The 26,575-nt window shown below is 50.4% G+C and overlaps 9 protein-coding genes across 9 annotated transcripts; 4 read left to right on the forward strand and 5 right to left on the reverse strand.

Annotated features, from left to right (window-relative positions):
- Positions 1-225: 225 nt before the first annotated feature.
- Positions 226-4,382, reverse strand: TrAFT101_007318 (uncharacterized protein). Its single transcript, XM_024901107.2, has 5 exons — positions 3,883-4,382; positions 3,529-3,819; positions 2,263-2,303; positions 2,044-2,207; positions 226-1,973 (listed from the first exon to the last, which is right to left on the reverse strand). The coding sequence occupies exons 1-5, from the start codon at positions 3,924-3,926 to the stop codon at positions 960-962; spliced, it is 1,554 nt and encodes a 517-aa protein (XP_024756488.2). The 5' UTR covers positions 3,927-4,382; the 3' UTR covers positions 226-959.
- A 1,250-nt stretch (positions 4,383-5,632) lies between these two features.
- Positions 5,633-7,174, forward strand: GYP1 (GTPase-activating protein; the record flags this gene model as incomplete). Its single annotated transcript, XM_024908818.2, has 3 exons — positions 5,633-5,906; positions 5,983-6,854; positions 6,917-7,174. The coding sequence occupies 3 exons, from the start codon at positions 5,633-5,635 to the stop codon at positions 7,172-7,174; spliced, it is 1,404 nt and encodes a 467-aa protein (XP_024756486.2).
- A 301-nt stretch (positions 7,175-7,475) lies between these two features.
- Positions 7,476-10,372, forward strand: TrAFT101_007320 (uncharacterized protein; the record flags this gene model as incomplete). Its single annotated transcript, XM_024901144.2, has 2 exons — positions 7,476-8,555; positions 8,613-10,372. The coding sequence occupies 2 exons, from the start codon at positions 7,476-7,478 to the stop codon at positions 9,441-9,443; spliced, it is 1,911 nt and encodes a 636-aa protein (XP_024756485.1). The 3' UTR covers positions 9,444-10,372.
- TrAFT101_007321 (uncharacterized protein) lies at positions 10,334-12,548 on the reverse strand. Its single transcript, XM_024904441.2, has 2 exons — positions 11,590-12,548; positions 10,334-11,487 (listed from the first exon to the last, which is right to left on the reverse strand). Exons 1-2 carry the CDS (start codon positions 12,460-12,462, stop codon positions 10,528-10,530), a joined length of 1,833 nt encoding a protein of 610 aa, XP_024756484.1. The 5' UTR covers positions 12,463-12,548; the 3' UTR covers positions 10,334-10,527.
- A 1,103-nt stretch (positions 12,549-13,651) lies between these two features.
- Positions 13,652-14,967, reverse strand: TrAFT101_007322 (uncharacterized protein; the record flags this gene model as incomplete). The annotated part of the gene is made up of 4 exons (XM_024901166.2): positions 13,652-13,875; positions 13,937-14,089; positions 14,177-14,581; positions 14,682-14,967. 4 exons carry the CDS (start codon positions 14,965-14,967, stop codon positions 13,652-13,654), a joined length of 1,068 nt encoding a protein of 355 aa, XP_024756483.2.
- Positions 14,968-16,993: 2,026 nt separating this feature from the next.
- Positions 16,994-18,209, reverse strand: TrAFT101_007323 (uncharacterized protein; the record flags this gene model as incomplete). The annotated part of the gene is made up of 2 exons (XM_024904439.1): positions 16,994-17,513; positions 17,575-18,209. The coding sequence occupies 2 exons, from the start codon at positions 18,207-18,209 to the stop codon at positions 16,994-16,996; spliced, it is 1,155 nt and encodes a 384-aa protein (XP_024756482.1).
- A 2,064-nt stretch (positions 18,210-20,273) lies between these two features.
- TrAFT101_007324 (uncharacterized protein) lies at positions 20,274-23,010 on the forward strand. Its single transcript, XM_024903882.2, has 6 exons — positions 20,274-20,891; positions 20,954-20,983; positions 21,780-21,944; positions 22,006-22,079; positions 22,135-22,402; positions 22,456-23,010. The coding sequence occupies exons 1-6, from the start codon at positions 20,661-20,663 to the stop codon at positions 22,456-22,458; spliced, it is 771 nt and encodes a 256-aa protein (XP_024756481.1). The 5' UTR covers positions 20,274-20,660; the 3' UTR covers positions 22,459-23,010.
- TrAFT101_007325 (uncharacterized protein) lies at positions 22,892-24,468 on the reverse strand. The gene is made up of 4 exons (XM_024908817.2): positions 24,306-24,468; positions 23,733-24,125; positions 23,625-23,642; positions 22,892-23,499 (listed from the first exon to the last, which is right to left on the reverse strand). The coding sequence occupies exons 1-4, from the start codon at positions 24,328-24,330 to the stop codon at positions 23,297-23,299; spliced, it is 639 nt and encodes a 212-aa protein (XP_024756480.1). The 5' UTR covers positions 24,331-24,468; the 3' UTR covers positions 22,892-23,296.
- Positions 24,469-24,736: 268 nt separating this feature from the next.
- On the forward strand, positions 24,737-26,407 carry TrAFT101_007326 (uncharacterized protein). Its single transcript, XM_024905529.2, has 2 exons — positions 24,737-25,393; positions 25,460-26,407. The coding sequence occupies exons 1-2, from the start codon at positions 25,346-25,348 to the stop codon at positions 26,096-26,098; spliced, it is 687 nt and encodes a 228-aa protein (XP_024756479.1). The 5' UTR covers positions 24,737-25,345; the 3' UTR covers positions 26,099-26,407.
- Positions 26,408-26,575: the final 168 nt, after the last annotated feature.

Consider the following 26,575-nt stretch of genomic DNA (forward strand, 5'->3'; position numbering starts at 1 on the left):
TAACGGCCGGCAGATGGTTTTAGTTAGCTAAAGAGCAGGATGCATTCAATGTTTTTCTAAGGCGCATGAAGCGTGTATGGGATTTGTGCGCAGCTCATTGGGTTCATGAGCAAGGAAGCGGGCATGGAAAGCATATATATCAAACGGATCGGACGCATGAGATAGCAAAGAGCCTTCTTTTTCTGAATACAATTGTTTTGATTTTTCTATACATGGATTTTTGGTGCTAGTTAAAATTCCTAAGCGTCAAGAGTTGCTATGGGATATAAGACTTGCGAGATAAGACAGTGATGCATAGGCTATTTACATACATATGCTCTTCTTTATGCTTCCAAGCGTGACTACTTGCCTTAATCGTACCCTTTTTGATGCTTTCTATCTGTGCAATTTTTTCAATATCACAATGCTAGGCTTTGATCTAGTGCTAACGATATATTATACCATACTAATAGTAATAAATGAAACGACCCAAAGGTTTTTTTTTGTTCTTGTCCCCGAGCCCACAAGCTGATCCTGTTTCTCAAAAAAAGCAAAAATAGTAAGTAAGTGCAATCGTCTTCCCTATCCCCTTTGATAGCTAAACAAAAAAAAAAAAAAAAAAACCCCTTTCAACGGAAGAAAATCAGTCCGTAATAAAGAAGAAACTTCCCCTCCCTTCCCCTCCTCACTTCCTCCCTCCCCATTCAAGTATCTTTATCATCCGATATCATCCTCCCTATCACCCTATTCTAGATGCTTAGCCCTGTAGATCGTGCCCGCTCCCTCAATCTGGATATTCACTAAGTAGTATTAATACATGTCCCATCATTCCGAAGGAAAAAAGGTGTGACGACGAAAAGGCCAATCTGCTGCGGATAGCAGTTTGAGCGGTCTCTACTATTTCCCACCTAGCTCTTCGAACTGTTAAAACGTCAAATTGGGAACCATCCTTATCAGATGTAAATTCCTGGCCATTTCGTTTATCGAGCGTAAGGGTGGAAGCCTCTGCTTCCACCCCGTCCACCGCCACGGTAGTTTGCGCCAGGCTTTCCAGCATTCTTTGGTCCCGTTGGGGCGTTGGCCGGTGGTGAGTGCTGAGGATCAGGGGTTCCTCCCTGGCCGACGCTTCCACCACGTCGAGATGATCCCTGGTTGGCATTGGGTTGCGGCACATCATCGTACATGCCCTCCCAAGATGTAGGAGCTCCTCCACCTCCACCCATGTTGTTGTATCCGCCGCCGCCATAGCCTCCACGGCCACCTCGCCTACCACTACCATGAGGGCCTTGGGAACCTTGCTGGTACTGGTCATAGCCATTATAGCTACCATCACCATTGCCCTGAACACCGCCCTGTTGCTGCTGCATCATTTGTTGTTGCATCTGTTGCATCTGCTGCATCATTTGGGGGTTCATGTTGTTCATCATGTTTTGCCCAGGGCCACCACCACGTCCCATCATCTGCTGCATCTGCTGCATCTGTTGCATTTGCTGCCACATGGCCGGGTTCATCGGCATACCTCGGGACATGGCCATTTGTGACTGCATCATGGCAAAGTATTGCTGCATTCGTTGGAAGTATTGGGCCATGAGCTGTGGTGTCATAGCCGAGTTGTTACCAGCCATCTGCTGACCCATTCCGCCCTGGCCGGACTGGTCTTCGCCCTTTCTGAATTTTCCACGTTTAGATGCTTCCTCCTCCTCTCGTAGGTTGCCTCTTGGCTGAGCCTTTTTAACTTCGATGGGCTTTCCATGTATCTCGAGTGGCACATTGATGCAAGCATCCACGCCGGCTTCGCTTTCAAAAGTAACGAATCCAAAACCTCGAGGCCTGCCTGTATCTTTATCCATCATCAGGGTGGCATCAACTACCCGACCAAACTGGGCAAAATACTCCCGGAATTCTTGGTCCGTAGTATCTTGGCTGACTCCACCAACAAAAATCTTGCTGGTCTTTTCTTGTTCATCGCGAGGAATCGCTCTCTTGGGATCAATCTTGATACCAAAGTTAGAAAAAACAAAAGCAGTTCTTGATACCAAAACATTGACAGGGGAGAAGACCCACAATTTTACCATCCAAGAAGTGTTCCTTGACCATGACGATGTTGACAGTTTTGGCGTCCTTGAAGGTCAGGAAGCCAAATCCTCGAGATCGGCCGGAGCTACTGTCTCGCATTACAGTACACTCGACGACTTCGCCGAATTGGGAAAAGTAGTCTCGCAGAGATTCTATCGGCTATCAGTATCTTTCAAGATCACTTCAATGGGACGAATCGGGACATACGGTCAGTTGTCTCCCAGTTTAATCCACCAATGAACATTTTTCTAAATTAGCAAACGTTAGCAATCGGCATACAAAACACTATGGGCTCTTTGTAAATAGCAGATGCAGATAAAAGAAAGCCAAATCAAATCAAATCAGATCAAATCTCATTTATCGTAGTGCGCAGATTAGAGGCTGAAATTTCATGGGGCGATGATAGGAGAGATGTGGCGGTTGCCGGCTTTCTTTGATATATAAATGGGATCCATGATGAAAGTCCATCAAAATACGTTGTTGCTGTCACCTAGTTGGCCGCTGAGGAAACGCGCATATATATCCCGGGCTAAGGCTATGTGCTTGGCCCTGCCGCCTGTTGTATAAGGAAGGACTTATAGGGATGAATATATGCGCATGACCTTAGATGACACATATATGACTGTCGGCTTTCCCAAAATCTGATGCGATACATGTCCAAGGCATTCCCTCTTACTTGCCGGGGTTGAAGCAGAGATTATAACAATAGTTGTCATTGACGGCGTTCAATGGGCCCCACTGCGACGCGATGCTTGATAGATATCCAATGGCATGACAGCGGCTGCAGAGGGACGCAATGTGCCAGAAATATGTCGAAATTTGTTTCCTTTCTTTTCTGTCTTTCGTCTTTTGTGCTATCGTTTGACTCTGTCTCTGACTGTCTGTTGCTAGGTACGGTATGACCCTAAGCGCTACCCGCTGTCAATCTTGCTACAGCCTCCTGAGAAGTGCATCTGCTCTCGTCGGGCTATTTTAAGACTCTGTGACTGAGAGCTATAATAGACAAGAAGAGTTTCCATAATGGAATTGAAAAGAGTTGGTCGGTAGGTCATCTTGCTTTGTCCTCAACTTTATCAAAGTTTGAACCCCCACCAGCCTCTAGACGGGCAAAGGCCATTGCTTCCTTTTTTCATTTCCCTTGGAATATCTCTCACTTGGGATGGCGTCTTAATTGAACTCTTCCCGGTGATATCAGGATAAACCCCAGCCGACAAACTCTCATCTTCGTTGATACTTTGCTCCCTGGTAGACTAGGCCATTCCACCGCTGAACCTGATTGCTCTCCCATCTTATCAAGCCAGACACTTTGCTCTAAGCAAAGTATACCATCATATGGTTGCAGGATGCAGGATTACGCGCTGGCTGATAGTTCTTACCATCACATTGCAACACTGCTGCTGACACTTGTCGCAGGCAGTATGGGAAAAGGATTATACACGGAGTATTGTAGCATCACATAACAAGAGAACTCACCCATCTTCCTTGGCACTAGCTTTGTGAACAGTGCCGTACGGAGGAGTCGACGGCATGTCATCTTGTGGCATCATATTGGTGTTGTTTGAGGCTCCCCCTCCTCCCAAATTGAAGTCAACGTCGTCTTCATCGTCGTCTACATCCTGGTTCATCGCATCGTGGCCGGCGTCATCCAGATCGCCAGCAGGAGCAGGAGCAGCTACTGGCTCGGGCTGCTCAGAAGCTTTGGCGTCAGTATTATGAACGGCACTCGCGACCGGCGCGGCGGGCTTTGCGTCGTTATCTTCGTACCTACGAACTCGCCAGGTTAGTATATCGATAATGAGTAGATCTGGAGGAATTGAACGGCCTTACAGGTCGGCGAAGAGGTCGTCCTCAAAGTTCTCGGCTTCCGTCATGATGGATAATTGGATAAAGGGGTGAATTCAGAATTGACGTAAGGCGAAAATACCAGATGCCGCGAATATGAATCGCTGGCAGCGCCAAACTATCACGAATCGAATACCAGACGAGTACCTGAGTTAGTAAAATTCCTTCGCTGTAAAACAAGCAACGGATGGTTTTGATGGCAACGTGGAGAGAAGAAGATGAAGAGATTGACAGAGATTGCTGGCGACGGGTAGGTGTTGGGCGTGAGGATACTGGAGGATGAAGTTGCTCCTTGGGAAAGCTTAAAAGCAGACCGCGCTTTGCTACCTAGCTGCTGACTAAGGCAAACAATCCGTGCCCAGGTACGGAGAACGCCGTCAATGGGCGTGCTTGTGCAACACGAGCTCTATTTCTCGCCAAGAATGTGGTGAGTGGTTAAGAGCATGTTGTACAGAATACACGCCTCGCATACGGCCAAGGCTTTGAATCGTCCTTATCGGCGTTCCTGCGCCTTGATTTCTCTCCGTGAAACAAGGCTGGGCTCTGCATTTGTTGTAGAATATACTCATCAATACTCAATCACTATCTGCGAGGCGGTCATATTGCGCCTAAAGTCTGCCTTTGTGTTAGCGTGCATGTACCCCTAGGTAGGGTACGGTATCGGGTGTCTCCGCAGATGGCCAGGAGGTGCCAGCCTTGTCAACGCGAGGCAACAAGTACAGCCATTAGCGTTGGTCACGGCCATAATAGTGCTTCCAGCGGCCTTTCAGGGCCATTACCCCGCCTTAGCATCGGCACTTCAGCGCAGTGCCTCCTGTACAGACTTTGTACATGCATCGTCCCAGCGCGTGGCCTAAATGGAGCTCGGCTGAGACAAGTGGACAAGACACGGACAAGCAACATCAGCGATTACAACTTGCTTGGCACGGTCACTAGCATTCAACTCGTTCGCCCAACACCCCGCATAATGAGGCCTCCCCTTCGCGCTTTCGACGACCATTCGTGAACATGTGGTCGTCCTCTGGGAGCGGCAAGAAGCCGGTCAATTCAGTAAGTACATGCAGAACCCCCTCCTGGGCCTGTGTCACAACTGGCGACGAACGGTGATGCTAACAGCTGATCTCCATAGCCACAGGAGATGGTGCAGGTCGGTATGTTATCTGAAAGCCTTCCATCGCGGCCGATTGCGAGGGGCAATGCGCCCTGAGCAGCGAACAATGGGATGTGTTGCTGACCGGAGCTCAATTCCTTCGCGCGTTAGATCGGTCTGAGTATGCTGCATCACCCCATCCCGTCCTCAACTCCAGCGCGCTCGTTTCGCTAATGGCACTTGCCTGCTACAGATCAGCCTCTCCATTTTGGAGGCCACCGTTGCGAGACAGTACCGCTAGAAGAAGCGCCACGAACCCGGCTGGCCGAGATGGTTCTAATCTGGTTGTTGGGGCTGCGTACTCCCACGCGGATGTCCTCAAGTTCGACACGCTGTACGATGCCGCCGCAAATCGCACTATCCTGCCCGGTCGATATCGCTAACATTGGATGATGAAGAAACCTCTCTAGTTCTTCTTTGCCTCGTCCCAGAACTCCCCCTTCAACGTCTTCCTCTAGAAATCGCATCGGTGACGCCACTCCACCGCCGCCACGTGGCTCTGCGGCCTCTACCTCGCCACCCTTCAAAAGCTATATTAACTTCCTGTCGAATACCAACGATGATTGGAAAGCGGACGAAGATGAAATGCTAGGGTATGAAGACGACGATGGAGACGACTTTGGGCTCCCTAGCCTCTCAAACATGAAGAGAAGATCGAAACGAATAGCCACTCAGAACAAGTCTGATTTGAACCAAGAGCCCTCGATGTATGGAAATGACAGCTCATTTGGCGGAATCCGGGCCAGGCGATATTCAAACAGCGCAGATATTTCAGCTGAGCGCCCGGCACCTACCTACCCCATGCCGAAGAAAAGCGAGGGAAAGATCCTCCGGCCACAATATAAGGATATATTGAGAGGTCAGACCTAATTACCCATTGCCTCTCTGATGTGCCTTTTGCTGGGCAGTTTTGAGACGTACTAACTTTACTACAGACCCGGCAAATGCGCTTCATTTGATAAACTATCCTTCTATTCCCAGTAATGCACCGCAGAAAGAAGCTGACGCAATTAATTCTCGAATAACCCGTATTAATAAATTTAAACGACTCCTCCAAGCGTCGTCGATATCACTTCCCGACCTTCGCTCGCTGGCATGGTCGGGTGTACCTCATGAAGTCCGTGCTATGACATGGCAACTACTTCTCAGTTACCTCCCTACGAATAGCGAGCGGCGAGTCGCTACTTTGGAGAGAAAGAGGAAAGAGTACCTGGATGGAGTCAAGCAAGCATTTGAAAGAGGCGGAACAACAGCCGGCAGCTCTTCAGCTGGAAAAGCGAGGGGTCTAGATGAAGCTATTTGGCATCAAATCAGCATTGACATACCCAGAACAAACCCTCATATTGAGCTTTATAGCTACGAGGCAACGCAGAGGTCGCTGGAACGCATCCTCTACGTCTGGGCTGTCAGACATCCTGCCAGCGGGTATGTTCAAGGCATTAACGATCTAGTTACTCCGTTTTGGGAAGTTTTCCTAGGACTCTACATGACAGACTCTGATATTGAGACTGGCATGGATCCTGGCCAACTGCCCAAGTCGGTTTTGGACGCCGTGGAAGCAGACTCATTTTGGTGTCTTACTAAGCTCCTTGACGGCATTCAAGACCACTACATTGTTGCTCAACCTGGTATTCAGAGACAGGTGACTGCTTTGCGAGACCTAACTGCCAGGATTGACTCCAAATTGTCCAAACACCTCGAGCAAGAGGGCGTTGAGTTCATCCAGTTTAGTTTTCGATGGATGAATTGTCTCCTCATGCGCGAAATCAGCGTAAAGAACACGATTCGCATGTGGGATACATATCTTGTAAGCCAAATCCCTATTTGTTAGCCTATTGTCAGCCAATAGCCAGCTAATCAGAAAATTAGGCCGAAGAACAAGGCTTCTCAGAATTTCATCTCTACGTTTGTGCAGCGCTTCTTGTAAAGTGGTCTGACAAATTGGTAAAGATGGATTTCCAGGAGATTATGATGTTCCTACAAAGCCTTCCCACCAAGACATGGGCCGAAAAGGATATTGAGTTGCTTTTAAGCGAAGCATTTATCTGGCAGAGTCTGTACAAAGGCTCGGCAGCGCACTTGAAGGGCCAGCCGCAGCGTCCCTTGCTAGCGAATCTACAATTATAGCGTGAAATGGCAAAACACTCGAGAAATCGATAATACGAGAATAATATATATACCACTGATAATTTTTTTGGCATACTTCTTATGTCGGAAGGCGATGCGTGAGGAATGAGCTCTTGTACGCACAGATCACGTGCTTGCGCGTGAAGTGCGTCTGACCGCGTTGTAGTCCGTAGTGCTGTGCCAGCTATCATTGTTATAGCCTCCTAGCTAAGCCCGCAAGTAAGGCAGCAGGGTTGGCATCTGGGAGGTTGTTTTTTTTTTTTTTTTTTTTTTGCTTTTTTTAAGCTTGTTATTCATCAGCATGGGCCCTATAACTATTGCGGATTCTGATGATGAAAGTGACTCAAACGAGCAGATTGCCGCCCCTTCTCTTGTGACAGTCCGTCAGGCGCAAACGCGATCATCTGAACAGGGGAGTCTTGCAACCGCTTCAACAGACTCAGCTTTCTTCCAACAAATCTTTAATGAACAGAATGGTGCTGCTTGTGAGAGAGCAGTGCAGCTGCAGCTACAGCAAGAGCTAGAAGATGCGCCTCACCAAAGCTCGGCCATGACAATCCCCGACGTTCCCTTTCAGCGGACCACTAAAGGGTTTTATCATTCATCCCTGACATCGGTAACGGATCCCCATTCAGAAAAAATACGTAATTACCCAACAATACGGTCTTCGGAAAGGACGTTGGAGAGGACGCAGGAAAGGACGCAGAGCGCAGTGGACCCTTGGGAAGTACCAAGCAGTCCGGGAGCGCCTAAAGCACTGGAAGAGCAATCGAAGGATTATGGGAACGATGAACCGGATCAATCATACGGGAGAGATAAATCTCCTCTGTGTGCAGATACACCCCTTGAAAATCGTTGGGACGATCTTGAAACTATGGAAGGTCGAGACAAGAAACGAAGACGGCTAGACAAGTCCGAAGAAGCTCTATCCCAAAGCAACGACATTGATTTGATCATGCCTCCCCATGAAAGCAAGCTTCTCATCACTAATGGTGAGCTGGAGATGGTAGCGGCATCGGGCACCCCGTTCCCTACCATGCCCATTGACGACGCCAACTCCGCATTTCATTTTAAACACTCATCCCCCGTGGAAAGTGTGTCTGGCCATAACTTGAACGCAGCATCTGATGGTATCCCAAAATACAACAATCTGCTCTTAAAGCAACAAACACAGTATGCGGTTGGATCAAGTGGCTCAGCTACCAACATCAATACACCTCGGAGCCAAATGTTCTCGCTCCAGAATTTTGGTAGTAAGGCTCCTGAGGAGCAAGGCAGCGCAATCACTACCAAGAAAATAGAATACCGAAACTTTGTCTCACGAAGAGACTCCTCTCCTGACATCATTTCTGCGCCGGTACCTGGTCTGGATGAAGTTGCTGTAGGTGGGCTACTATCCGGAGCATGATGAATTCAGAGAGCTAATGAAGTTTTATAGCCTGAGCCAGAGTATTCATCTGATCTAAACCCTGGGCCGAAAGCCGATCAGGAATACTGTGACGACAGAGACCCTTTGGCTGATCAGCCCCCGCCGCCAGAAGAGCTGCCGCCAGAAGAGCTGCCGGCGGAGGAGAGTGATGCCGAGTTCGTGGCACATCCTACGCCAGCTGCCAAGTCAAAGAAAAAGAGAGGTCGCCCGAAGAAGTCTCTGGAAACTGACGAGCCCCCACCAATAAAGCCCGCTGAAAGTCCTATGCCGGCGACGGATGCAATGTCGCCAGTTCCAACAACGCAGAAGAAGAAACGAGGGAGGCCTAAGAAGCAGTCAGGTGAGCCCGCTGCCGATGGTTCTCCTCTTCCTGCCACTATTCCCACCTCTGTCGGTAGCACTGGTGGAAAGAAGACGGGTGGAAAGAAGGCTAGTGGAAAGAAGAGAGCCATTGGTGATCACAAAAAAGCTGTCATCTTGAGCGACTCAGAGGGTGACCATTCTGCCGCAGAGAACCTCGCAGCGGAGGAGATAAGTGAGCAGAATAGTGCTGAAGAAACACCCAAAGCAGAAAGTACGGAAGATGGCCAGAGCACGGCGGCCTCGAGCAAGAAGAGTAAAACCAGGGATTCCCTTGACGGCCAGCTCAATCAAGATAACAAGTCGAAAGATGAAGATGAACCCGAAGAGATAAAGCAACATGCTACACGAGAGAAAGAAGAGAAATCAGGTGACAAGAAAGGGCTTTCAGCACTAGGGCTGGCCAAACCTTTATACAGGGTTGGGCTGAGCAAACGATCCAAAATCGCTCCGCTTTTAAAGTCAGTACGGAAGACATGACGGAAATTCGATGGCAGGAGGAATTGAAAAAGGCATTTGATATTGTTATAAGCGGATTTGTTATAGCCACTCAAATTGGTGGCAAGGGTCGAACTAATCAGACTCAACTTGGTTGCCATTTCATGGAGCGTGAGGCTCATTGAGTTGAGGGGCTCCACTCCCTACAGAGAAATAGGTGTGGCAGTTGGTTCAGCCCGCTGAATTTATGCCAACCGAATTATCATCAGAAGTAGAATTTTGGGAACTCCCGTATCATATGTATCGGCAGGCAGAAATGGCGGCATTATACTTACATAAAGGGGATGAGACCACTATTTCGGTATGCAGTCGACCATTTACTATAAAAGCTGTTCGGGGAACCAATAGGCCAATAGCCATGGAGCTGGATAAGTCTACGTTAGAGATGGCCTAGGTGTGCAAGCAGGCATCTAGGCATGACCATCGTCACGACACTTGTTTGACGTGGAAAGGCAGGTTTTACTCCATATCCAACCCTGTCTTGAATATATGGCATTAGATCAAGCTATTTGGGGTTTACCTAAATATTGAGGATCAGCATGGCTTGGTTTAGCTTACATGTATCACAAAAAGAAGCAGAAAGTTGTATAATCAACCACTGACTTCTTTTTTGAGAGAGAGAACCACGGTTATATTGGCAGTTGAGGATTACTCTAGGCAACATTAGGTATCAGGTTTTGGCTTGGGCCTGCCTGCTGTGCTGTATACCGCAGCAGTTTGAATATTCCCTCAGGCGACTCAGATGGAAACTTGCTTTCCTAGCTGATACGGCAATCTGGAGTTCCTTTGGGATGTCTATGCACTGAGCAATGTCTCCGAGGAGGGCAACAGACTTACAGAAGCACGGATTCTCAGACAAACGTGTCAACCCGCTAAATAGTTCAGGCGTATCATAGAACTAGCAGATTTATGCTTATATATATATATATATATATAATCTATCTTCTACATTGGGACTTGTAAAATATTCAATAGATCTCAGAGAGATGGATACTTTGGAGAAAAAAAATAATTATTCACAATCTAGTCCACCACAATTAGGGTTATTCTCAGCACAGCGTCCTAATCAAAATATTCCTAATGGATATTTTCTGTGGTAACCGCGGTTCTCCTGGTGTATAACCTGAGCTCCAACAGTATCACACTCCTCATCCCAGGGACCACAGTCGGCTTCACAGACAGCCTCACCATCCGGCACAACCCCAGTATCAAAGTAATCAGCAATATGCTTATGCAAGCAGGCACTCTCACCATTGCCCATCGCGCAATGCCCAAACGCCTCGGCGATCAGCAGCCCAGCGCCGGGATGCTGGGCGGCCATGGCACGCGCAGCAGCAAGAGGAGTCACGGGATCGAGGCGGTTGGACACAAAGAGGATGGGCGCAGCGGGATGGCCGGCGAGGGGCTTTCCCGCGGCTGAATACGCGGCTGGAGGCGTCGTGAAGGGGCCCTTGAAAACCCAGTTGGGGCGGAAGTTGAAGTTCCACGCGTTGCACGCCATGCGGATGTTGGACCAGTAGGCGCCGAAAACGGTCGACGTGCCGACCTGGCGGCGGATGTAGTGCTTCCACCACGTCGCATTGAGACCCGACACGTCGTCGCCGTCGGCGCAGAGCACGCCGGCGCCAGCTTCCTGGAAGAAAGCCACCGCGCCGCCATCGACTTCGCAGGCGTCTTTGAGACTCGGAATCTGGCGCGCGAACAGCCTCTCGACAATGGCGCTCGAGTTGCCCTTCATTGCGTCGTCAACCGCTTTCGCAAAGCCCCTGAACGAGTCGCGCGGCGTGTAGAGGGCCTGGCCGAGCATTTCGCGGATATCCTGGCTGCTGATGACGACGACGGCCCCCGTCGGGCTGACTGCGGAGATGGGTTCCTCGTCGAGCTTGCCGAGCCATTCGTAGAAGCGGCCTTTGACTGCCGCATCGTTCTCGCGGGCGAGGGCACAATTCTCGGGCCCAGCCAAGTGGCAGCCGGTGAAGAAGCGATCGGCCAGTTCATCGGTATCCCTGAGGTTGGTCAACCAGCCCTAAATGAGACAACGAATCAAGAATATATTAGCCAATAATTTCCAAAAAGAAGAGAACTGAAGATCAAAAGGATGTTTTTTTTCCATTGCTCCATAACGTACAGGTCCCGAAGAGTAATCCTTTGCATTAACAACGCCGTCGAGCATAAGTCGCCCAACACGGCCCGGAAACATGGACGCAAAGTAGTTTCCCAGCACCGTGCCGTACGAATAACCAACATACTGCAGTCGCGGGACATCGTCACCATCGTCAGTGTCAACATCCTCGTAGCTTCTTCTCCGCTTCAGCTCGAAGCGGGCATCGCGGGCATCCGCCTCACGCGCACGCAGCTCGGCAATCTTGTCCACCATGTGCACCATGTCGCGAGCAACGTTGGGCGTGCCCATGTAGCCCAAGATCTGGCCGCCGTTGACGCCGCTCTCGTCCGCGTCCTGGCATCGCCGGCCAATCGCCTTTTGCAGCGCCAGCACATACGGCAGCGCACCGCCGTCGAGCGGTCCGCGGCCGCGCAGCTCCAGCAGGGCGGCGTCACGGCCGAGCGTGTCGTGCGCGAAGCAGTTGGCGCGGGGCGTGCTGCTGCCGATGCCGCGAGGGTCAAACGACACGATTTCGTAGTGGCGACGGCCGGGCTTGTCGAGCACGTCTCGCAGGCCTTTGCCGCCGCTGAGCAGGGACTCGACGCCTGATCCTCCAGGCCCGCCGGGGTTGGTGAAGACGGGGCCGGCAAAGGCCGCGTCGTCGTCCGGCACCACGGCGGGCAGCTTGATCATGGCGAGGGCAATGGTTCGCGGGTCACTCGCATTCCTGTAGTCCAGGGGGGCTATCAGGCGCGCGCACTTGAAGCCGTCGAAGCAGTCGTGATACTCGAGATGCTTTGACGGCGCGATGGTCGTCCAGTCGAATTGGCTGCTGGCATTGCCGGCTGCGGCTAGGCCGACGAGGCCGTTCAAGGCAATTCCCACGGCAGCCCGCATTGTGAATCTAGAGTGCCATGCCAGATGAGACGGATTTCAGGACGGCAATGGCGGTTTATATAGTGCATGCATGTATACAAGGGGGTGCGACCCGAAGATGCATGTGATTAATAACAAACCGTAAAAGACGAAGGGATCGCGGGGCATCCCAACTAGGTAGGCAGGCACTTACACCCAAGATTGGAGGGCCGCATGCAAGAAACCGGCACCCCCAACGGCCAGCCAAAAACTCGAGTAATTAATACACCACCTTGGTCCATCCATGTATTGCCTTGCAAGCCCATACTAGAGTGTCAAAGTTGCCACTGCGCTGTGAAGCCTCCTCATTGATACGCAACAATGCCTAAACTCCGTGCGATGTAGTCGATAGGAATCGCTCCCCTGTCTCTTTTTTGCGGGTGGCGAACAAGGGCCGGTGATTGTTAGAGCCAACAGCAGAACTTTTGTATCAAGCTACTGATTAGGCCTAGAGAGCCAGTAGTTGAGCCGATTATACACGGCTGCATGCCAGATGGTCAAGGTGAGATAGGAGGCCTGTATACATAACCTTTATACATGAATGAATAAATCACGTATTAAAGTGCCCGTGTATTTTTGCATCCTTCTCTTCTTGCCAAACAAACAAAATTGTAATTGAATACCACACAAACATTTAAAATGTATAATGCATATTTTATTGATTTTCTTCCCCTGTTGTGGCTACCAAAAAAAAACCTACATGACAATTCACCATATGCCCCATACACACTTCCTCTCTTCTGAGTCTTCCCCACTACCTTGACGCTAAACAAAATCATAATAATAGAGCCGACGATGTGATGCCAGTGGCTTCAGACAGCAGTAAACCATCTGCGATTGCCTGTTACGGGTGCCAGAAAGAAGGAAGCTTGAACCTTAGAAAAGGAAGAGAAGAAAACACAAAGACTTGGGAGGAATGCCGGAATGGGCTGGGCCTCGAAACACTCCCTAAATATGAGACAGAAAAGAATAAGAAAAGAGAAAAGAGAAAAATGCGGAAGAGAAACGCGGCATACGCCCAGCTTTAGCCAAATACATTGGCTTGTACAAGTACAAGAAGAAGAAACACTTCCGCCATTACCCTCGTTGTTATACCTCTTTGCGTAGTTGCTGCAGTTGTAGACGAGAGGTGGAACAATGCAGACACAGCGTGCAGACTCTCACAAAGTTTTCAGGCCTTGGGTTCATCATCGAGGCTCTTGATGCGTTTTTTAATTATTTCAAAAGATGAAAAGAAAATGGCGTTGACGGCACAGGATCGAATCATGGAGACTCCCAAACCGCGATACATATGACGCTTGAAAAATTCGATTTTCGGTGCTGGTTCGACCTTTTCGCCGCGTGAATAAAGAAGAGCGTTCCTTTGGTAAATGCTCTTTGCTGAGTCGATAGGATCTACGGAAGAGTGTACACGATTAGCAAAAGTGTTGTAGGGAACAATCTAGAGTTTCCTCACAAATCATGGCCCATGACACAAGCCCGCAGAGGCCGCCAGCCGCAACAACAGCTAGCTTGTTACTGTTCGGGCTATCGCCAGCAAATGTGGTTCCAAGCTGCTTCCCGCTTTCATATACCATAAAGTAAATGGCTGTGCCCAAAGTATCACGCACTATTTAGACAAACAAGTTAGATATAGTTGAGAGCACATGGAAACAGAGCTGCCAAGTTGCTACTTCTGCGTTGGGACAGTGCTTACAGAGATGTAACTGGAAACCGGTATAGAGCCCCAGAACTCCTCGGTGTTTAATTATGTTAGCCATAGTCTTCAGTGTGCCCTTATTCTGGTAGCTCTTAGCCACCTCGCGACTTCGCTTGCAGTCTGTAGTACGCTCCGCCAACAGCACGGAAACTTGAGCGCTGAGCTTTGTGAGTTCAAATGGACAAGCCAAAAATGTGATTGCGGATCCTGCGGTTGCGCCAGCGGCACCGAAGCAGGCCACTGAATAAAAGGTAGGATAGGTTCCAGGAGTGTTCGCATGGCGGTGAATATCGAATCCAGTGTTTTTCTTGATCCAGCCGGAGTAGGCATGCTTTGCCCTCCGATAGATTGAGAACGAGACGGTGCGGACGAGCGTAATGCTCGCCATGGGAGCAGTGACACCTGCAACTTGATTAGCCTACAGCGCCCTTATGTAGAGGACATGATATTGCATCCCGAGGGGACAATGAGGCAAGATGGAATGGGTTCGCCACAAACTCACCTCGAAAGAACCCCGCCAGAGCTTCTGTGCGGTAGGTATGTTTGACGCAGTCCAAGAAGCCTCGGTATTGGTATGTCTGCATGCGTGTCTTGACGCTATCGAGAGGGAAAGCCGCAAGTGTAGAAAAGACGCTGGATGTGCTGGCAGCGACCTCGATGCGATAGCGTTTTATGAGCGCGTTGGGCCATTCCCGCTCTCGGTCTCGTCCCCCAGAATGAGGCATGACAACGGCTGATGCGGAGCGGCCTGTGACATCTTGGTAACCACGCTTGACCTCAGCGCTCATGCTTCTGGCAATTGGCGTCCGGTCACAACGCGTTCAGACGGCGATCTCGTATGAGACCAGAGTCTGGAGCGCGGATCGCAGCACGGCCAGCAGCCAGCAGCCTCTTGTCCATCAAGAGCCCACGAACGCAGAGTTCGGGAGACGGCTCGCCGGAGAATGACGATGTCTTTGCGTTTTTTTTTTATTTATGAGATTCGATTTCGGGGAACAGCGGATTAAGCGTGAGGTTGACCTGGAGTCGGATATGGAGTTTGTTTGATGACGATCAGAAGACGACACCGACGGCGTCTTCAGCGCGGAGTTGAGCTGGAGGCAGATGGAAGTAAAGAGAGAGAGAGAGATAGAAAGAGAGAGGTTGAACGACGGAGAGCCAAGTTGTGGCTGGAGATGGAATTGAGGCGACAGGTCAATCGGAAGACCTTTTTGACAGTGCTCGACAATGAGAGACGACGATGATTCGAGTGCCAGATGGGCGCTTGTTGCAAGTGCTGGTAATCGCTGCTAAGTGCCGATGCCGATGCCGCCGCTTGGACTGTGGCGTGAAACGCTGCTGGGCCACTGTTGATGTTATATGGCAGGCGATGGCGATGGCGTCGTGGGAGGAGAAAGAGGCCACCGCGCCTGGGAGAAGCTGCAACAGGCTCTGATTGACGACGACAGACTGTGCTCGGTGAGGGGTGTCTTCAGGGCTAAGCTCGAACCGCAGCCCCTCGGATTGAGCCCATGCTTTGTTCTTCGTTGGAGTTGATCAGATCCCGACTGGGGAGCGCCGTTGTGGGGAAGCTCGCGGCGTGGGAGCTGATAGGGCATGAGGTCACTGGGCGGCACTGTGCTGCCATGGGACCCCGCCTTGCAGTACTTGGCCTGCTATCTCGCCCTGCCGCCACTACGGGTAGCGAGTCTACGCCATGAAACTGTCGTCACATGCCGTTCTGTCTCGGGCTACTTATACCTGATAGCTACCTAGGCAGATGCACCTAAAGGCATTGGCAGAGCAAGCCCGACATTCAATCAAGCCCCATCGTCAAGAGTCGCTTCCCCCATGCACTCAATTGGCTGTTTGGCGGGTGAGACGGCCACCTTGAGGGGTTGTCCGCAATGACATTTGCCCATGTGGCCGGGCATCTGCTTAAGGACGTCATCAGCGGGAGGCAGCTTATCATGATGGGGTCCCTTTTTTCCCGGCCGGGCCAAGGAACAACAAACTGAATACTTGCGTTGCAGCGAGCAAGCCCAAGGCAACAACAAACCAAAGGCTGCATCGAGTGAAAATACCGCAGGTGTCACTTTTCATCTGCATCTTGCCGGATAATCAATTGCTGCGTCATATATGAGATGCTATTGCCGGTTTTGACGGCCAGGGAGGGAGAGCTGTGTGCAACACAAGGCGATCCTTCCACGCAAGCAACGAGTACGGAGCCCTAAAGAGAACAACGCCATACTAATAAGATTCACAAATATCAATTCAGAGGTGTTACTCTCTAGCTTTCATAACACCCAACAAGACATCGAAGAGTGAAATAGACAATTTCCTTAGTTTTTTTTCTCTTTTGTTTTTATAGACAGAGCAGTAAAGTAGATATTAAGCCGCTTGTGGAGTGTACTCAGTATACTCTTAGGATGACTATTTGTTCCAGCTGCAGCTCTTCTTTTTGTCTTTGTTTTGCGTCTTAGCCTCTTCCAGTCTTGGGAAATGTCAGCTGCAATACTAATCCCCCTTTTTTTTCTCCCCCTACTCATTTCGAGTCCCTTCTCATCAAGATCATTTCTAATGTGAAGCTGATGCGGTGCCATTCTAATACAAGGCAAGTAAACTAGCGGTATGAGGTAAGTGTACGGCCGCCGCCACAGCCATCCACATATCCAAGGCAAGAAGCTTTCTTTTACGAATAGCAAATCACCGCGGCCCTCCTGGAGACCATTGGTCATACTGGTCCCAGCAGGTGCTCGGAATTCCCTCACGCAGGATTTCGCACAGATGGGAAGCTTGGAATCGCCTCAGCTTTGAGTACTAATCCACAGCCATTCAAGCAGCAGGTACTTCTTGGCCTGCCTGTGGGACCGAAGAAGCTTCTCCAGTAACATCGCCTCCGCTCTCACCCGCCTCGCCAGCACCGCTGTCGTCCTCTGCTCCTTCTGGGGTGCCGTCTATCGCAGTTGGCAGCGATCCATCATGCAGAACCTTGAGGCGCTCTTCTTCCTTCTTCTGTCGCAGAGCCTCAGTCTCGCGACGCAGCTTCTCCAAGTTCCAAGGATCGTCTTCATCCTCACTCTCCGCCTCGGAATCATCATCTCTCCACTTGCCACTCTCGAAGAGGGCACGACCAGTGGAATCCTTAGCCTTGCGAGCCTGTTCCTCAGCGGCCTTCTTGTCCATGCGCTCCTTCTTCCATTTGGCAAAAGTCTCAGGCGTAACAGGTGTCAGCGTTCCGGTAAGCTTGTGACGCTCCGACTCCAAGAAATCTTCAAGAGTCAGAGTCTTGAGTGGAGATTTATCAAGAAGGGCCTTCTCTGCCGCCCTCTGCTCTTTCGTCTTGAGAATAAATCTAGAAGTAGACATTAGCATAATTCAGTGACGCCGTTACAAATCGTTCCGAATTCACATACCCGGGGGGGAGAGCATGCTTATACATGCACTTATCGCCACCATTTGGACAAATCCAAAACCAACCATACTTGCCGTCCTCGATGGCCTGGATGAAGAACTTGCACACCTTGTCGGTCGTGGTCTTCTGGTTACCCTTCTTGGACAAGACAACCTTGCGCAGTTGCTCTTCATCCCAGTCCGCAGAGGTTTCCTGCTTCTTTTTGTCATCCTCCTCTTGTCTAACATCCGTGTATAGGTTCTTCTTTTCCGTCTTTCGTTCGATACTCAAATCGTGAGCAAATTTGCACTTCTTTCCCTTTTCGCAGTCACCCTTCTTGTAGAAAATGCAGACGACCGTTTTGGGGTCGACACCAAACGGAACTTTTTGAATCTGGGCCGGCTTATTTAGCAGTGCTGCTGTTTCTTTTCTAGCCTCCTCGGCCGCCTTCTTCTCCTTCTCACGCTGCGCCTTCTCGGCCGCCTTCTTTCTCTCTTCTGCGCTTCCACTGCCCTTCAAATTGGCCGTCATCTGCTGGATTTGTCTCTGTGCCTGCGCTCCTTTCTTGTTCTTCATGCCAAATGTCCTATCCTCCACGAGTTTGGCGGCAGATGGCTTCTTGCCACCACCGGCTTTGGTGTCTTTCTTCGGCGGCATAATGGGCAATCGATGGCTGATGGGCACTTCTAGTGGGGTAAGAGAAGAGATCGGTATAACGGCAAAAAATGCGAAATGAAGTCCCAGAAAAGGAGATTTGGTGATTATATGATCTCCTAAACTCCCCTCTCCTCCTGTTCCCGGAAATACCTTTCCAAGGGAGAACCAAAGAGAAAAGATGTCGTAGGAGATTTTTTAAAAACTGTGGCGGCGATTCTTCGCGGGACACAAAGTTGGGTCTAAGTTTGGTGGGTTTGCCAAAGACCGGTGGACGGATGAAGTCACTGTGGTCACGTGATAGACCCGTATTTTTCTTCGAGGCATGCCGCCGCTGGAAGTATCCTTGTACGCAGTACTCCGCGAGGAGCTAAGCCATATTTGGAGCCAATGTCTGGCCAATGTAACACGTCGCAAGCCAGAGCTACAGGTGTCCTTCTAACAGAATTGCTTGCAAGATCGTCACATCCAGCGCTCGTTATCGCGACCATAACAGTTTACCAGGTGAGCTTGAAAATCCTGAGCTGAACTGCTGCGCATTTTCGTTGAATCTCGGCTAACCAATTGGCATCAATACAGTCGGACAACGGTATTGCGACTAGCTCAGACCAAGCTCCGGTTCCAGCGCGGCGTCTTCAAGATGATCTCCGACGACGAGCTTTACAGGCTTGCCATTTTTCTAGGCTCCATATCCATGGTGCTCATTGTGGTGTACCATTTTCTAGAAGTCAACTCAGAAAGCAAACCAGTCGCTGTGTCAAAAAAGTCATGATGGAGCACCGAGAGGAAGAAATGCAATAACAGCACACTACTGGCACGTTGGAGCACCACGCAGGGCAGAATCAAAGGACCGCATGGCCAGCTCGATCATTTTTTGGAGGGATAAATATGGCAAGACGATTGACCGAGAACGGAACAAAGCCTTTGGGTTGGTGGCATGACGTTAAGAGGAGCAAATCCCAGCTTTTGATACCACGTAAAATGGGAAGTGCGCAAAGAGAAGATACAAGGGTAAACCGCATGAAATAAATGTATCAAAAAATGTTCCCAATCGATGTTGGAAACTGCGTCAGGATTCAAGAATTTAATAGCACATGCTTTAATTACCTTCCAGAATTCACTCAGCTATGGCGGACCTAGCATATGCACTTTAATTTGGATCCTAGTATCGATATATTTGCATTGACGTTTTGTCTTTTCCTGAAAAGTCAGCTTGCCATTGATTAAAAAACGAGTTCCAGCAAGCAACAGCTACGCGCCGCATTGGTGAGCATCCGCAACAGATACTTGGATATGTGTCCCTCTTCTTTCTACATGTCCCTATGAGCAAACACAAGTATTATGGAGTGGCTTCTTTGTCAGGCTTTTCTAGGAACAAAGATGCGTCTCTACGCATCTTTCATTTACGTGCGTCAGAAATAAACTCCGAGTTAGACATTGCCAGCAGCTCTTTGCCGTCCAGATCTATAAGGCGAGGCTGTCAACAAAGATCTTTCTTTGCCACCCGCTTCCCCAAGTATCTATAGTAAGCCAGGGGTAACGTCCAGATAGTAAGACCTCCATAGAATGCATGCCCCAATACTGGCATATCGGCGCAGAGACCTGGTGGCAAACGTCTCTACCAGCGGGGATTATGCACATATCGCCATCGGCAGAACCCGCGGGTTATCGTGGCTCTTATGCCAGAATCTGGAATTGCTTATTGCATTAGCGGGCTTGGCTGACTTTGTCTCACCTTGATTGCCGCCATGCTATTACTACGCTAGCTGGCTGGCTGACTGCCTGGGCTTTGGAACGAGAGAGTATGAGCTGCGGGAGCCGACGCAAGGTACAAGCTCTTTGGCAGGACGGCATATGTTGGGTGCAGGTACCTCCACCTACTAGCGCTCGTATTAGTGAAGGGCCCCTTTGTTTTTTTCCCAGGCACTAATAGCAGGCGCTACAGCAGGTGCGCTGAGCCTCTGGCCGGCACGCGTTCCTGCGCCCGCGTTGCCGTCCATTTATCTGCTGCTGTGACTCCCCTCTTCGCAACCTCGCCTCTTCTTCCTCGCATCTCCATTCCAAGCCCGGCTTCGTTTCCTCACGCAGCCGCAACCACAGACTCTCTCATTCTTCGTCCTTAACACCCACGCCGAGTTCGACTACAGCCAGGCGTTTGCCTTCTTTTTCTCACCACCCTCTTCCAGTCCGTTGGATCGCTGAACAAACGCGCCCTTGCCGAATCTTCCCTTCCCGGCAAGCTGTTGTGATCTGAGCCCTTCACAAACCCCAGCACGCGCATTCTTTCGGTTAAGCCTCATTCGAGCCGCTTCTCGCGATCCGTAATCCTTGACCACTCATCCTTGATTGACTGTCGCTTTTGTCAATCGTGACCACCCGCTGTCGACGCCGCCTCTCGACAGAATTTTCCACACCTTCTCATACAAACCTCTACCAGCTACCAAGCTCATCATCATGTCTACCAAGCTCGACAAGCCTCTTGACGAGATCGTCACCGCCCAGCGCCGCAACTCTGTCCGCCGTCGCTCTCTGCGACGCACGACGACTGGCCGCCCTCCTGCTACCGCCCCTGCCGGCGGTGTTCAAAAGACGGCCGCAAGGGCTAACCGTGGTGCTGCCTCAAAGGCCACTCCCGCCAAAGCTGCCATTGCCCACGGCGATAGCAAAGTCATCGTCAGCAATTTGGTACGTTGTTCTCAATTCCTATCAATGGAGGAAAAAATGGGCCATCTGCTAACATTTCCCAGCCCAAGGACGTGACGGAGAAGCAGATCAAGGTATGTTTCCGTTGAGACCTTTTTTGTCTCCGGACTTTGTTCGACGTTTTCTTCCTCGCCGTACTTGCTTCGTCAAGACGGTCATCCCTCTGAGAGGCATTTGATTGCCTATTTGGCCAAAGCCACTATAAACCGCTCAAGCCTCCTTCCATTGCCGGCGCTCGGGTAATGCCACGCGCAGCACTGGCAAGTCGAGGCTGTCCTCATTTTCGCACAGAATGCTCTCAAATACCTGGTCAGTATTTGGTCGAAGCATGCGATATCTCTATGAGGACTGCAGCAACTCTTCCGACGGACGCTAAAGCGTACTCGTCATGAGAAGTTGCCCTTGAGCAAAAGAAATTGCTGGCATCAAGTTGGTCAAGCGAGCAAAGCAGCGTGTATGTGTATCCAGGATGCCCGTATTCAATATCAACAGCTTGTCTACTCTGGGCGCAATATGTGCCTAGAGAGCTGTTTGCAAACAAGTGCTGGTTAACGGGCATCATTTGTGGATTTCATTTTGTCATTCATGACTCCCACCAGGCTTAATCATGCGGGACGATTTTTTTTCTTACTTTTTGGCTCCTATGGTTTTCTGGCATTGGCGTGGTTCCGGGGGTGTACACATTCCAAGCTCCTCTATGCTCTATCCTGGGTTGCTGCTCGCTGCTATGCTCGCTGGTCTTCTTATTACACTTCTTATTACATCGAAATGATGCGATACTCTGGGACTGGATCGGCGAAATTCGAAGTCGGAAACAATATGTTTGTGCAACCATTTGCTTCCGTTTAACTGACACCCATTGTCACCTAGGAATACTTTGTTCAATCTGTCGGCCCCATCAAGAGGGTTGAGCTCTCCTACGGCCCCAACTCCCAGAGCCGAGGCATCGCCAATGTTACCTTTAGCAAGCCTGACGGTGCCTCAAGGGCACTACAGTCTCTCAACGGATTATTGGTAGATGGCCGCCCCATCAAGGTAATTCAATCCTTGCGCATAGGAAACATGACGGGATTCAAGCTTACTTTTGAATGTGTAGATTGAAATTGTTGTTGGCGCTGCTCAAGCCGATAAGGTCATTCCTCCGGTGAAGAGCCTGGCTGAGCGTGCAACGTTTGTCTCACCCCTTTTAGTTCTGATAAGAGAGATGAGCTAATCTTCAAAGCAGTCAACCCAAATCTCAACCCAGGTCTGCTGCTGGCAAGAAGCAGAATGCTGCTGCAACCAAGGCCACCGGCGCCAAGGGAGCTGCTGCTGCTAATGCCAACAAGAAGCGACGCGGCCGCAACGCTCGCCCGGCCAAGAAGACGGCCGAGGAGCTCGACTCAGACATGGCCGATTACTTTGTTAATGCCAACAACAATGATGCTGCTGGTGGCGCCGCTCCTGCCGCTGCTCCTGCCAACGGAGACGCTCCCATGGAGGATGAGATTATGGTAAGTCCAACTCTCTATCTAGAGATTGGTATAGACGACTAATTTAGATACAGTAATGGCATTCTTCTTTTTTCAATACTAGGTGTGACGGCGTTCCATGGGGCCTCATGGTTTAGATATCAATGAATAAATGAGAAAAAAAAATTGAAAACTGGCTCAGCGCGCGACAGGTTAACAAGTCACCATACGAAGTCGCTCACGGAGATGCCGCTACTGCATCAGATTGTCCGCGTTGTGATTTTGGAGGCTTTGGAGTATGAACTCCTTTCGACACGAGATTTGCTTTTTATCTTTATCTTTAATCGTTTCTCCTGGGCTAGGGCGGGCAAATGGGTGCTGTGAAGTATGTAGTAAAATACGATTAATTAGCGAAATGACAGGACTAAGCGACGAAAAAAAGAAAATACCAAACGAAGAGACTGAGCAACTAGTAATGTGTTATGATAGGAACTATCATGTTCAAGAGATAAATATGTTTGGTTTTGAAATCCCGGTCGTATTTCAAGTTACAAACGAAGAATCTTTGACGTCCGACAAGTCGTAATAGATACTCCAGGAGCATAGACCTGAATCCATACAAAGGCGACATTGAAATTGAGAGTTGGGTGCGTCTAGTGAAATGTCTTTCGCTTGAAATAGCCATACCACACTAGGTCTACCTGCTTGTTTGAAACTCGATAGCCTCCGAAGCACACATACACGCAGAGAATTGAACAATAAGCAAATACTCGGAATTAAAGACGCTTTTTTAATATAACTTGAAAATCTTTTTCTTTAAATTGAAGAATCCGTACTCCTAAGTACTTGCCGTCGGGGTCCCGTTAAAACAATGAGGCACTCGCCAAGATTCCATCTCCATGTGCAGTATCTTGTCATCCAACGAAACTAGTTTCTTTACGCCTTTGGTGCAGCCTCGCCCTCCTTCTTCTCCTCACCCTCAAGGTCGGGGATATCCTCGTCCTCGTCGTCGGAGTCAGAGTCCGGGACTCCAGAGCTGCTGAGGTCTGGCATGCCCTCCAGGCCCATGGCGCTCATGTCGGGCATGCCGCCCGCGCCGCCTCCCAGCTTTGAGAAATCGATACCGCCGAAGTCGCCACCTAAATAAGAGAAGTCAGATTGTTAGTTTCATATCATTAATCTCTTTACGCCTTTTTAGACTCAAAGAGAGAAGGGGGGTTGACTGGGGTATTTGAGGGCAAAGAGGTAGTTCAATGTTACGTACCCATTCCGGGCATGCCACCTATTTCACCAAAATGTTAGCAAAAGCTGCAAAAAATACATGCAATAACACTCCGGCGCTGCATGTAGGCCAGTGGAAAAGGCTACTTACCCATGTCACCGAACTTGGACATGTCGTCATCCGCAGCCTCGTTCTGCTCATCCTCATCAACCCACTTGTCGAAGTCGGTCTTGAGGAAGTGCAGCTTCTTGTTTTCCTTGAGCAACCGGGGCCAGTACTCCTCCTTGAGCTCCTTCTTCTGCAGCTTCATCTCGACGTTCTTGGCAGTGTGGTTGATCTTGCTCTCGGCGGGGTCGATCTCGGCAAACAGCTCCAGCTCAACATGGTAGGTGTTCTTGAGGGTGGCTGATTTTCCAGTAAAGGTCACCTTGGAAGGCTGCACGTCCAGCTGCAGGTCCTCCTTGGCGACATCGGGAACGGAAATGGTGAGGTAGACGAAGTTCTTGGAGGCATCAGCCACAGAAGAGCGCTGGGCCCAGAGAACTATGGCGCGAAATCAACTTGGTTAGATGGCATCTTCCAAAAACAGCGAAGCGATCAGAGTGAATTGGGGGAAGTCGGGGGTGGAGGAGACGCGGCTGTTGCAACGCATCGTAAGGCCGTGATGGGGAGAGAATCCTGCGTGGCGTAGCGGGACATCCACGCAGCGTGACAATTACACACCTTCGGGGGTCAATGTCTGAGCCATGGTGTATGTGAGGATTGTTGTCGAAGGAAAGGATTGATTGGCGAAGCTGGTGGGAAGTTGGTCGAGCGCGAAGGACTGGTGGGTTGAGGTGTAATTAGTGGGATGCTGAGTTGAGTCGAAGAGCTTACGTTAATAAGGCTGTGGACACAGAAAGCAAGCAGCGAGTGAAACGATCAGAGGCAGGGAATGGAAAGCGTCAGAAGCCAAAAGATTTGGCGGGCAGGGCTGATGAGGGGCACGATGCGGCAGTACCCCTCTGCAGCGCGGCGGCAGATGCGAACAGCAGGTACCCCACTAACGCCGCCCTGTTCGCATCTGGGAGGCTGGGCGCGCCACGCCAGCTGCGACAGCTTAGACGCCTGATGCAGCAGCCCCCAGAGCAGTGATAGGCTCTACGATAAGGCTCCTCCAGGCGCGGCTCTTAGGGGGGATTGAGCCTTCTGGGAGGGGTAGCAGCAGCAGATGCGGCTGGCGTTCGGCTTTCCATGCTACAGGATCTAAACAGATGCTTAATTATCAAGCCTCATATGCCCTAGCGGTGTCGATGGCATCTCTTTCCGGCCATGGCCAGCCTGCGCTGGGATATTTCATCTTCTCTTCCGGGCCTCAGCAGCCATCGCAGAGCCCGCAGCGGGGTAAAATAGAGTACAAGGCGCGCTGCAGAACGCAAGGCTCTGAGGGCTGCCTAGCCACTGCGAAAGCCACACTGTGGCTGGCACCAGCCCGCATTACGAGTCAACCGCTATCCGCCTTGGCCCAGTGACAATTCAACTCAGCCTTGGACCTTTTCGCTGCGATAGACAATCCTCACCAACCCTCGCATATCTCGCCGCAGCCCCGACTCCACCAGCGCCGTCCTTGTGCTTCGCCCTACGGCTCGGCGCAGGCTTTCGAATGAGATAGGCAGCCAGTTTTGCGACTTTGTTCAGCATTGGGCCACGAGCCCTCGCACTCAGCCATCCCGCATTGTCGTCGTCTTCTAGCCCCATCTGTTTGAAAGTGATTGGCGCCGACAATGGAGACTTTCAAATCCCTTTTCGCAAAGCCGGATCCCCAGCAGCAGGTAAGGCATTCTAGGAGGATTGATCATATGCGGCTAGGCTTTCAAATTTACTAACCCTCGATTCAGATGCGAAAATGTAATCAGCTGATCCGCTCCAACGTCCGAAAGCTCGATCGCGATATCGCTCAGCTCAAGCAGGTCGAGATCAAAACCAAGAACCTAATCATACAAGCGGACAAGCGTGCCCAGCGAGAGCCTTCAAGGGCCAAGCAGGCGCAGAAGGATATTCGAACTTTTGCGGGCGAGCTTGTGCGTACGCGGAAGGCGTCGGCGAGGCTTGTCACGACAAAAGCGACGCTCAACTCGGTACAAATGCAGGTCAGCGAGGCTTTTGCCGTCCGGAAGATCGAGGGCTCCATCCGGGCCAGTGTCGGTATCATGAAGGACGTCAATTCACTCATCCGATTGCCCGTGCTATCTGAGACGATGCGTGAGCTTAGTGTCGAATTGATGAAGGCGGGCATCATTGAGGAGATGATTGACGAGACATTGCCCGAGGACATGGACATGCTAGAAGATGAAGAAGCAGAGGGCGAGATTGACAAGGTCCTGGGAGAGGTCCTCAAGGACAAGAAAGAGACGGCTCTGCCTACCACACCGCTCCCCGAACCGGAGAAGCCGGTTGCGGAGGAAGAAGAGGACGAGGAAGACGCCGAGGCAATGATGGATCAGATGAGAAATCGATTAGATGCTTTGCGCAGCTAGAGTGGGAACAAGTCGTTGACATCCCGCATACTTTGGATTAAAGGCAGCGGTGTTTTGGCGTCTGGTTTTCTGGGGCAGTGCTTGACGCGCATGTACATACATAATTCTCCAGGAGGAAGGAAAGGGAACCGTTCTGCTCCATTTTCCATTTTCATATAGGTATACACTTTCTGAGCGACATGGTATTGGCAGGTCTGTTCATTCTAGGGTAGAGAGCCATGTGACTCCCTTTACTGCTCCAATCTAGATCTCTCTTATTTATTGTCTCCATTTAAACAGCCCCCCTTGTGTCTTGACGCCATCCGTCACGAGAGAGAGAGCCCATGCTCTTTGTGGGTTTCTGCGCATGACAGCTCCTATATGTGGACCGTCAGCGTTGAACTTGCCTAACTGAAGCATGGGATGCTGGCTGGCCCAAGGCTGACTTACAGACGGTGGAGTTTGCTCCGCTGTTGTGGTCCTGCAGTGATGCCCTGA

Source organism: Trichoderma asperellum, chromosome 4 (genome assembly GCF_020647865.1).
Source record: "Trichoderma asperellum chromosome 4, complete sequence".
NCBI classification, from domain to species: Eukaryota; Fungi; Ascomycota; class Sordariomycetes; order Hypocreales; family Hypocreaceae; genus Trichoderma; species Trichoderma asperellum.